Source organism: Episyrphus balteatus, chromosome 3, assembly GCF_945859705.1.
Source record: "Episyrphus balteatus chromosome 3, idEpiBalt1.1, whole genome shotgun sequence".
Taxonomy (NCBI): Eukaryota; Metazoa; Arthropoda; class Insecta; order Diptera; family Syrphidae; genus Episyrphus; species Episyrphus balteatus.
The window spans coordinates 49,000,400-49,012,435 of NC_079136.1; the positions used below are offsets into that span (position 1 = coordinate 49,000,400).

Here is a 12,036-nt window from a genome sequence, read left to right on the forward strand (position 1 = left end):
CCTGGTCAATTTTCCTTTTCGCTATAACCGGCCCCTTATAAAGTAAATATGCGATTCGTACAAAATCAATCAGGCACATTAAGATGATAAAGGTGAATTGATTCCAATTTTTGTACATGTTGTGTGGACTTTGACTCTCATGAAAAATGCATTTTGCTTACGTCGAGATTACGGATCGCGATCTATAATTATGGATTAAAAATACACAAAAGTGCGTTTAATCAAAATCCTTAATCCTTAGTCCATTTTACGAACAAAAATAAAATCCATGACTGGGTCGCATGAAATTGCTCTTAGAATTCAAGTTGCTTACATTTTTAAAACTTTTTATAAACACATTTGGTAAATGTTTATGAAAAACCTAAAATTCGTTTTTTATAGAAAAAAAAAACTTTATTTTAGTATGAGCTCAAAAAAGTTAGTAGGTATGAATGTTTTTGAGAAAATTAACCTTTTTTGAAATTGCATATGGTAGGTACTTACCTTTTTATTTAGTTTTAAAAATCAATTCCAAAAAGCAGGCTACATACTTATGCCGATTTCAATTTCAAATAGTTTTTGTAGTTGATCCGATCCATTGATCTCCAGTGGCAAATGGATATTGTCAAGAGATTTATTTTTATTCGTTACTCACGGTGGTCTTGAAAACGCGGCAGGTTTTATAAAAATGGATCCCAAAAGTAATGATGCAGATTTGTTCGAAATGATCTCAGGATTCCAAATTTGTAAATTTCAAAATCGTACCTGATCCCTTTTTTGAGTGACAGGCATTTTACATATATACACGCGGGAGGGAATTTGGAAAAAAATTTTAACAAAAAAACAAAAGCACATTATAATGTCCTATACCTTTTTGAAAAGCTAAAATATACTCCTTTGACGTTTGTGAATTTACCCTTTTATTCCCAATGAATCAATTTAAAAAGATAATTAAAAAAAAAGTATCTTTTTTGGTTAAACCGAAGACAGTTTAGTTATTTTTATTGGTTTTAATATTTTTTTTTTTGAAAGTTATAATAAAAGAGTAGTTCAAAATATAGACAAAATAAAAATTCAAAGAGTACCATCTACTCAAATCATCCTCATCTACAATAACCAAACAAGCTCTTATTTTTTTTTTATAAAACTATAGTCTAGTAAGCTTAAATCTAAAAAGAAAAAAAAATACAATAAAAGGATTTGTATATAAGTTCAGTATGGTGAAGTTTTTTTAAGCGTCAGCATTCTTATTCTTCTTCTTTTTCTTTTTTTTCTTAGGCTCTCCATTCTCAGCTTCACCATTTCCATTTTCTATTGCCTCAGCATCTTGCGTCTCATCAGCTACTCCATTACCATTGGTAGCAACTTCTTCGTCTTCTAATTTCCTCTTCTTATTCTTCTTCTTTTTCTTCTTACCCTCACCATTGGCACCCACATCAGCTGGTGTTTCTTTAGCAGCCAAACCAATAGCTTCTTGCATCACTTCAATATTCTTACGTGGAATCTCTCCAGACTCGTAGAATTTAAGCCTATCTTCGACTTGTTGTTTCAACGATTCACCAAACACACTTGTCGGTTGTTCAAGGAAACAATCAATTCTCGATGCAATCGAACATTTGTTAGCCAAGAAACGAGAAATACGTCCCTTGTTCTTGAGACCAGCTCGACCAATAAAAGAACTATGATATAACAAACCATATTTCGGTGTATTAGTTCTAGTCTTCAAAGCTCTGAAAAGAGCCTTTTCAGCACCAAGAATTTGTACTGTCGAAGCTGGATACTTGGCCAAATTTGTCAATGAACCAGCGTGCGAGATTAAACGGGCTCCAACTTGATCACCAATCAAAGACTGCAAGTTTGGTGCAACGCTATTCATTTTATTATGAAGATATTCAGAAAGTTTCTTTCTATATTCCGAGAGTTTTACGACTCTCTCAGCAAACATTTCAATGTTTATCAAATCCACAACCGAAATATCCATTCCCATTGACATTTTACCAGCGTCAATTATAGCCTGAGCTTTCGAGGAATCCATTACAATTTCCTCGAGTTGTTCCAATTTGTCTTGTGTCAATGTTTTACGGTCTTTAATGAATTTAGCAGATTTAGCGAAGATATAATTGTCTGGAACAATTTTGACCAACTCTGGGAAATGGTACGAATACCATTCACGGATTCGCATAGAGAATGTATTCACATCCTTGTCCAATTGATCGAGCAGTGCAATTGACTGAATGATCATATTGTCCGAACGATGGACATTGAACTTGACCTTGGCACGCGAATAGCTGTGACCCAAACCAAGTTGAGCAACGCCAGCTCCTTTGTCAGTAAAACCTTTTTTTTTTATAAATAAACAAAAATCATAAATAAAGATATTCTTTTAAAAGGAACTTAAAGATTAGAATGTACCTTTAACTAAACGATGAAAATGGAAACGAATGCCACGAAGAATTTCTGGAACAGCACCGAAATGGCTACTTTGAACTTGAATAGCTTCGGTGATGGCAGCTCCCAGCTTGGCATCAGCCACACCCAAAGTACACTTCTTCTTCTTTATTTTCGAGAAGAAATCGTCAAGAAATACCAAAAGATCTTGAGGTGGGATGCCTTCAGAAATGGCATTGATATTCTCCAAAGCAGAAACGGCCGTCTTGAAAGGAGAGAAGCTAACCAGTTTGACGATTGCATTGAATCGTGCAAAGTCAGTCACAGAGGATTCAACTTGAGGTAAGAACATGGAGATTTCCTCAAATTCGGTGACGCTAAAGAGGGCATAGCCAGCCGCGTGCTCGTACAAAACGTACAAGCGCGACTTTGGGAGGAAGAAAAAAATAAAAATGTGAGGTTACAAAAACTGAGTGAGTTTTTTTTTCTAAATAAATTGATGGTTTCTTGATTTGATAATTTGGTGATGTAGAATATTAAAATAATGTATTTATAATGTGTATTTACCATTTTGTTAAGATATTTTTCTTTTGTTTTATAAAAAGAAAAAATGTGTTATCCAGCCAGTGTGTCGATCGTGTTTTTCCACGTGCGCGTTGAGAGAAGTTTTGGAAATGACGTAAAATGACAGATTAGAAAAAAGTTTTGTTTCGAAATGTACTTTTTGGGACAAAATGGTTGTGACATTAAGGTGGAAACACAAAAATATTTGGCAGGTGGCAAAATTCGAATTTTCATGGAGAATCGAGAGATTGAGTTGGATTTTAACGAGAAGGAAATTATAATTTTGCAGTCCGAATTTTGATGAGGGCTTATTAGACAAAAACGGAGCTGAAGCGAAACGAAAAATCTCCAAAATCTATAGCAAGATGCTAACGAAAAATACCATCAATACCCAACTAGCACAACAGCTTCTATAAATTGAGATCTCGCAGGTACTACTTTTTATACAGCTTGTATTGAGCTTGCTTCAGAATTTAATTGCTTATAGAAGTTCGAACTTGTTTAACATTTTCTAATAAGTTTTTTTAAATACTGTTAAAGAAACTTAAACGAAAAAAAGATTCTTTTTGGAAAAGCCTGTTTAATGAATTTATAGAAGTTTTACAGAAATTACCAAGTTTAGTATTTGATTTTTGGTTTTGATATTGAATAATCTAGCTCGGACACTTTTTGGTTTTGACATTGAATAATTTAGCTCAGACATTTTTTTTGACATTTCTGCTATTTGAACTGATTAAGTTTTTGATTTCATTAATGAATATACTAGAATGGCCGAGTGGGTTGAGTGGCGGACTGCCACCAAGTATGTACGAAGTTCGATTCCTGGGTGTGGTAAAAAAATTACATACTTTTAATATTATTATCAATAGATATAATGGAATAATATAAATAATTTCAGGTCAAAAGATAAAATTTATGATTTAAAATCAAATAAAAACCAGTTAAAAAAGAATCCTTTTTTGTTTTTGTAGTTGTTTTTTTTTTAATTTGGATAAGACATGTATTAAGGAGCTATACAAGCTCTTACGAAGCTATCTGCCAAATCTCAAAGCTTCGGTAAAGCTTCGTTTAAAATCCTTATAGAGAGTCGAACTTGTATAACGTTCTCCTTTTTCCATGCCCAACAACCTTACTGAAGTTTAAAAGAAGCTGAAATGTAGCTTTTGTAATACCTTAGCCGAAGCTGAAATGTTAGTTGGGTAGTGTATAAAAAAATTCAAGGACAAGAAAAAAATCAGAAAATAAGTCCCAACTAGCCAACAGCTTCTGTAAATTGAAATCTCACAGGTTCTACTTTGTATACAGCTTGTGCTGAGCTTGCTTCAGAATTTAACTGCTTAATAGTTCCGACTTTTTTAACAACTTCTAATAAGTTGTTTAAATACTGTTAAACAAACTTAAACGAAGAAAGCTTTTTTTTCGGATAAGCCTGTTTAATGAACTTATAGAAGCTTTACAGAAATTACAAAGTTCTGTATTTGATTTTTGGTTTTGATATTGAATAATCTAGCTCGGACACTTTTTGGTTTTGACATTGAATAATTTAGCTCGGACATTTTTGTGATATTATTTGAACTGATTAAGTTTTTGATTTCATTAAGGGGTAATAACACCTTGTAAACCATGAAATCGAGCGTCATTTTCATCAGCGTATAAAACAAAGAAGAAATATTAGGTGTGTTTTTTTGTTTATCTATATAGATTTTGTGCAAAAAAACGACATCGAGATTTTTGAAATCGAAACAATTTACGTGTTAAATACAACAAAAACTTTATCTGTATAGATTTTTCAAAAATCCAGATAATTATCCAGATTTTACTTTCTCTCGATAGAAAACAGTACTGCCAAGGTACATTACAGGTATTAAATGTCAGATTCCATTGAACGACAGCTGCAGCTGACAGATATATGACAAAAAAATATAATATTTAAAATTGAATTCAATTAGGAATAGCAAACAACACAAATCAATGTAAGTACAAGCATATTTTTTGAAAAAAGATGAAAATTGTACCATAAAATTTGTTTTGTTTTAATTTGATTAATAATTTTAGGATTCACGTTTCTGCAAGAGTGCGATATCTTCCGCAAAATTAAAGAAAAAAACCTGAAACCAGATGGAAAGTAAAACAATTTATTCTTACAATGAGCTAGCATAATTAATCTTTTTTTCTAGGAATTATTTCACAAAAGAAGAATTCTGTGTATTGTGCGCTTGTGTCTTAATCGTGCCGGTACCTTCAACCCCCATGCAAAGCCAAATGTAGTGTAAAATGCTCTTGGAATGCCCGCTCGTTTGCGAAAACGTTTATTCTTTGACGATAAACATGGATAAATTATAACAAAGATCTTGTTGTTAATCATTTGCCTCAATAGAATGCCCACCACAAAAACAGTTTCATAACTTTTTAAAAATATACACGTCATGTATGTGCGCTGCGAAGAAAAGCCGAAAAATATTCCCCCAGGAAATACTTTTCATCCCAAACAGCAGACAGCAATAAGCAAGACAATCCTAACATCGCATTATGCAGCTCATTCAACACCCATATTCTTCAGCTCCCTAAAATTGACCTCACTTTATGTAAATGATATCAGAACCAAGACCCGTTGATGAAAAGCCATCTTAGAAGAAGATCACTTCACTGCCTGTGCAAATGATGGTATCGACGTTTATAAACTTGGACGACATGTGATGTGGAAACTATACCATCTTGAAAGTTGATGTGGAAGAAATATTTGAAAGAACGTTATAGTAAATGTTTCAGAGCATCATTTATGTCCCCAATTTTGATTGCGGGTAATTTTTTTTTTATTAATTCTCCTTTTTTGGTTCGATATATTCATTATTCTTTCTTCATCAGATGAACTCTGCCTGCATTGATGTCGTCCTGTTTCTGTAGGACATGTCTTCTACAGATGGCTCTAAAGCCCCCATCGGGATCCCGAGAAAATGATATCTGCATAAATCTTCTTCGCAATTACTTTCCCCTCCTAAACAGCTATGCAGCGGAAGGAATTAAACCCCACTCAACCAACCCTACAACTGGACATCCGGGTCTGAACACCTCGAGGACAACCGCCTAGACAGCAGACTTTTTAAATAAAGTTTATCCATGTATTATATTTGTTTATATTTTATAACTTTGTCATTATTTAACGTTAGGCCCCCTTTGTGCTAACAAAATTTTGTATCTATCAATGTATCTTAGAAATAAGTTATTTTAAGTCAATAGGAAGTTCAATAAATCAAAATTAAAATTAAATTGCAATTAAACAAAAAACTTATTTGCAAGCTAGCATTCTTGGTCCAGCTGTGGGAGTCCTTACAAAGGCGGGATATTAGTGAAATAAGAATCGTGGTTGAGAAGTTTCAATTATTACAACTTAAAATTTTTATTTGAATAGTTTTGAAGTCTCTTTTAATACATTTTTCTTTAATTTAACCACATAAATTCACTGCCCAACACACAAAAATTTTCCCGATCGTTGTTTATCATGTCTTACTAAATGGAGGGTGCTGATTCCGAAAACAACATTTTTAGTTTTTTTTCTAGCAGATCTAGTTTTTAAATTATTCATACATAAAAACTCATACAAATTTTTTTTTGTAAATTTTTATTTTGTATTTTTGTTTAGCTACTGAACCGAAATACATTACAGTCGAAATAAATTTTTCCAGTGAAACTTTAAAAACGCATGTGATAAGAAAAACTAAAAAGATTTTAGAATGAAATTACCCCCAAAATGTGAAAAATGAAAATATCGGAAAAATTACAGCTCATAGAAAAAAAAGTGTGATTTTCAGGCTTAGTGGACCCAAATACATAAGGTTTGATAAAAAATTGTATGGAAAATGTTAACAAACAGTCAAAATATGCATAACTTTAAAAATAGTAGAAAATTGCCACCAAAATGTGAAAAACTAAAAAATAATAAATAAAAATAGAGCTTCTAGAAAGAAAAAAATGTGATTTTTAGGATTACTGACCTTAAATACATTAAATTTATTAATTAATTAATTAAATTAGTATAATTTTTTCTGGAAAATTTCAATAAACGATCAAAATGGGCAAAACTTAAAAATTAGTATGAACGAACATGCCCCTAAATATGAAAAATTAAATATTTCAAAAACTAGAGCTGATAGAATGAAACCATTATGATTTTTGAGCTAATTGAATCCAAATGCATACGATTTGGTATAAATTTTTCTGGAAAATTAAAAAAGTTGAAAATTGCTGGCGAGTGTTACTTGTTCTTCTCGATTTCCTTCAATTAAACTTGATGCTGTTGCAAACCATGCAAAGTGAGTTTGTCTTCATCGTCGATATACACTTCCATGGGCTAGATTAAAGGGGGACAAAAAAAATAAATTAAATATAGCTATGCATAGCATATATAACCACAAAAAAAAAAACACTAACCCATATACATCACATACAATTTGTACAGTAATGGAAGTTTTCTAAAGCTAATTCTGCTCATCGACGAAAGAATTTGTGGGAAGCATTGTTACGATAACTTGCGACCGATGCTGAGGGCACTTCGGTATCCTAATTTAAATTCCATATATCAAGGCGACCACTGCCGTCGACAGAAGCGAACAAGGCGGGATGAATTGGAGACCATGCAACATCCATAACATTATCTTAATTATCTTTAAATGAATATAATGGTTTAGTGTCCTACAAGTAAATACAAAAAATGTTATACATATTGGTTGTTATAGTAGATATTAAATTTCACCTTAAGACTACATAACTTAATTGTCCAATCATTGGACGATGTAGGGAACAAATCTTCAAAATCTGGTGTAGATTGATTTGGATGAGTTGGTATTCCCTTCACTGGACCCAAATGCTTCTCATAGACTTCAGACACACCCGAACGTATTCCATGTCGATAAGCTTGAGTAAAAATAACGATTTATTTATAAGCAAATGGAAAATCACAACAAACTTTTACCATTCGACGGAAAGGACATGCAACTGATAGCAATTGGCTTCGATTGCCGTTGCTGCAATTTCAGTGTATCTTGCGGCATCGACAACTTATCCAAACTCCATGAGCAAAGCTTGCCATCGGATGAGATGGATATCACATTGTGTGCATTCTGTGTGCCAACCATTTGCAAAACAATACACTGGGTGCGTATGTGCAGTTGCACTTAGAGGTGTCCTCTGGATGGGTGTCCGCTTTTGCACTCGATTATCCCATAATACAATCTGATCGGAATACGTTCCAGCGAGTATAAGATTTTGATTGAATTTAGCAAAGCATGCTGACATATGGACATATCTGACAATGGAATACATCTTCGGGTGTTTGTTTTTTATATTTTGTGTTCCAGACCATTACAACACTATCTGGTTCATTGGGACTCTCCTATAAAAAGTTATTTAGTGGGTTTTAGATAGAATTGTAGAAAAAAATAAAATTGCAAACCTCATTATTGTGATATGAATCAACAATCAGTTCAGGAATATGTGTTGACCAATTCATTGAAGTGATGCATCGATTCTTAGACCATCGGTCTTCGTAGAAAGCTCGATTCAATGATAACCTAGCATGTGTCCTCTCATCGTTTGACTCTTCATTATCACCACCTCCAATGTAGTCTGTGTAGATGTCGACATTCTCAGATAGAGACCAGCGCGTAGAACAAACCTCTGAAAGTCCTCCGACAAGATGATCATCTGTTTTTGTTCTTCCGATAGTTCCTTAACTGAAAGCACAAATGTTAAATTGATGTAAAGAGAGGAGAGAAAAAATTCACTTACTCTATTTTTCTCTTCAGGTTCTTTTTTGTGTTCAAGTGGTGTTATGGCTGATGCAACTTCCTTCATAGTGGGCAAACCATGTGGTAGAATTCCTGGTGGTAGTTTGGAATGGTCACCATTGTCGATGTGTGGCAGCGATCTCTGTTCGTCATCTCCTTGGGCTTCATAAGTAAGCATAGGTAAAACAGGAACAATTCTACGATTTTTTTTGTTTGTTTTTTTTTTCTCTCATTTTGTTTAGAGCTTTGTTTTATTAAATTTTAATTTTTTAAATAAAAAAGCAAAAGCAAACTTTTTGACAGACAGCTGTCAAAGTTAATGTTCAGTGCTGCCAAACTTTTACACGGATTTCAAAAATCTCGATGTCGTTTTTTTGCACAAAATCTATATAGATAAACAAAAAAACACACCTATTATTTTCTTTTGGTGTTTGTTTAGTTTAATTAAGTATATTAATAGGTAACAGAATATGCTAATGTTAAATTTTTTAATGATGTGAATTTTTTTAAATGGCGGTGTAGTTCAGGATGATAGTAAAATCCTGTGCTCCCATCGGGCGACCAACTAACTCCTAAAGTTTTTAACCGATTGGGCTGAAATTTTGTGCGGAGCTTAAAAATACTATTCTCTAGAGAAGTACGTAAGATTTTTTTGAAATATTAAAATTTAACGATTTTATGGTCTTTTTTTCAACGAATTTTGTTTTTGGAATGAAATAATTTTTTCAAACTAATGCTATTTCTTTAAAATGGCATTTCATTGTTTACAAGGTGTTATTACCCCTTAATGAATATACTAGGATGGCCGAGTGGGTAGAGTGGTGGACTACCACCAAGCAGATACGAAGATCGATTCCTGGGTGTGGTAAAAAAATGATATACTTTTAAAATTATTATTAAAAGATATACTAAAAACTAATGGAATGTTATATATAAATCAGATCAAAAGATAAAATTCATGATTTAAAACCAGTTAAAAAAGAATTCTTTTTTGTTTTTGTAGTTTTTTTTTTTTAAATTTCGATAAGACATTTATTGAAGAGCTCTTTCAAAACTATCTGTCAAATCTCAAAGCTTCGGTAGAGACAACCTTACTAAAGTTTAAAAAAAGCTGAAATGTAGCTTTTGTAATACCTTAAAGGCTTGGCCACACTGGAGGGTACATGCGGTAGCGGTACGGGTAATTGTATGAAAAAAATTCCACATCTGAACGTTGATATGTCAAGGCTTGGCCACACCGGAGGGTACGCGGTAGAGGTACAGGTAACGGTACGGGTATTTGTATGGAAAAAATTCCAAACTGACACATCAACGTTCGGGTGTGGAATTTTTTTTAATACAAATATCGTTGCCGCTACCCGTACCGCTACCGCGTACCCTCCGGTGTGGCCAAGCCTTCAGTTTGGAATTTTTTTCATACAATTACCCGTACCGCTACCGCATGTACCCTCCGGTGTGGCCAAGCCTTTAACCGAAGCTGAAATGTTAGTTGGGTGGTACGGGTTAAGCCATAACTACATTGGCTCAAAAAGTGAAAAAGTACAAAAGTGAAAATTTTCAAACGCATTTTTGTATGGTTTTTCGGGCTAGAAAATTAAAATAAATGATGCAGAATGCTTATTTTTCCGTCCAAAAATCAATTTGTAATCTCTTTTTTTACAAAAAAATCCCGCTAGCTAGAAAAAAAATATTTTCACTTTTGTACTTTTTCCAAAAGTGTTGAATGTAGTTAAGCCTTTAGGGTGCAAGACTGTTGTAAAATTGTATTCCGTATCCCGACAAACTATTTTGGTTCTATAAAGCTTTACAGATGCAATTGTTTCTTCTATAAAGCATTATAGAAGCAAAATTGTTAGTAGGGATATTTGTTGTTGTGGTGTTGTAAGATTTTATTTTACACTTTTGCAATGATACTAGACCACTTGCATCGGATAGTGAATACCATTTCAATGCAATCATGTCAAATAAAATTTGGGTTATTTTTTTCTATGAGAGCTTTTTTCAAACCTCATCTTCTCCGCTTTTTTTTCTGATAAATATTTTTGATATTTCTGTATAAATTATCGATAACACAACAATTTGAGTACCTTGGCATTACTATCTGGATAATGATCTGGATTTTTCAAATATCTATACAGAAAATATAAGGGGTATTCACGATCTGATGCAACAGGCCTAGTAAAAATGTAAAATTTTATTTTTTTACAATAGATCGTGAACGCCCCTCTTCTTATCTATAGTAAATATTGAAGCATGAATGATGTTTTTTTTCCTCCACCGTTGCTTCTTCTTTTTTTCGATTATTTATAATTTAATTCTTTGTTTTGTTCTGGTTAATTAATTTTTACTAATTATTTTACATCAAAAGAAACTAAATTACGGAACATGAGTAGCGACAACCATTATAAACAGAATAAAAAAGACAAAGTGTTTATCATGGGCGACGCGATGGTGAGCTGCCATCTGTCAAAAATAATTTTACACCATTGTATTTTTATTTTGCAATAGGGTTAGGGTATAGCAAAAGTGCAAGACCATTGTAAAATTTCAATCCATATATTAGGGGTATTCACGATCCGATGCAATTGGTCTAGTATCATTGCAAAAGTGCAAAAGTGTAAAATCTTACAACACTACAACAACAAAATATATGGATTGAAATTTTACAATGGTCTTGCACTTTTGCTATACCCTAACCCTATTGCAAAATAAAAATACAATGGTGTAAAATTTTTTTGACAGATGGCAGCTCGCCGTCGCGTGTCGCCCATGATGAACAGTTTATCTTTTTTATTCTAATTCTTTTTTATTTTGTTTCTTTTGATGCAATTTGTGAAAATAAATTAACCCGAACACAACAAGGAATGAAATTATAAAAAAAAGAAGAAGCATCGGTGGAAAGACAACTCCGTAAAAAAAAGAGTGAAGCTGATATAAATCATATCATGGATTCCATTCAATATTTACTATAGATAAGAAGAAATGCGTTCACGATCTATTGTAAAAAAATAAAATTTTACACTTTTACTAGGCCTGTTGCACCAGATCGTGAATACCCCTATTTTGTTGTTGTAGTGTTGCAAGATTTTACACTTTTGCACTTTTGCAATGATACTAGACCAGTTGCATCGGATTGTGAATACCCCTATAGTTGTTGTTTTTAATACCGAAATTGTTTTGATTTAAAATATCTCGATGTCGATTTTTGTGCAAAATCTATATAAATAAATAAAAAAACCCACTTAATATAGCACAAGTAGTTCAAAGTAGTTTTAAGTACTACCCTGCAAACCAAACCTCAGTAGTTTAGGGGAAAATACAA

General features: G+C 32.9%; 1 protein-coding gene, 1 long non-coding RNA gene and 1 pseudogene across 2 annotated transcripts; 1 reads left to right on the plus strand and 2 right to left on the minus strand.

Moving 5' to 3' along the window:
• Positions 1-960: 960 nt before the first annotated feature.
• Positions 961-3,069, minus strand: LOC129917001 (nucleolar protein 56). Its single transcript, XM_055997299.1, has 3 exons — positions 2,935-3,069; positions 2,392-2,794; positions 961-2,316 (listed from the first exon to the last, which is right to left on the minus strand). The coding sequence occupies exons 1-3, from the start codon at positions 2,935-2,937 to the stop codon at positions 1,211-1,213; spliced, it is 1,512 nt and encodes a 503-aa protein (XP_055853274.1). The 5' UTR covers positions 2,938-3,069; the 3' UTR covers positions 961-1,210.
• Positions 3,070-4,624: 1,555 nt separating this feature from the next.
• On the plus strand, positions 4,625-6,198 carry LOC129917003 (uncharacterized). The gene is made up of 4 exons (XR_008772578.1): positions 4,625-4,904; positions 4,987-5,056; positions 5,109-5,732; positions 5,797-6,198. It is a non-coding gene; the product is annotated as an uncharacterized LOC129917003 (long non-coding RNA).
• Positions 6,199-6,305: 107 nt separating this feature from the next.
• LOC129917002 (cytoplasmic dynein 1 intermediate chain-like) lies at positions 6,306-9,066 on the minus strand (annotated as a pseudogene).
• Positions 9,067-12,036: the final 2,970 nt, after the last annotated feature.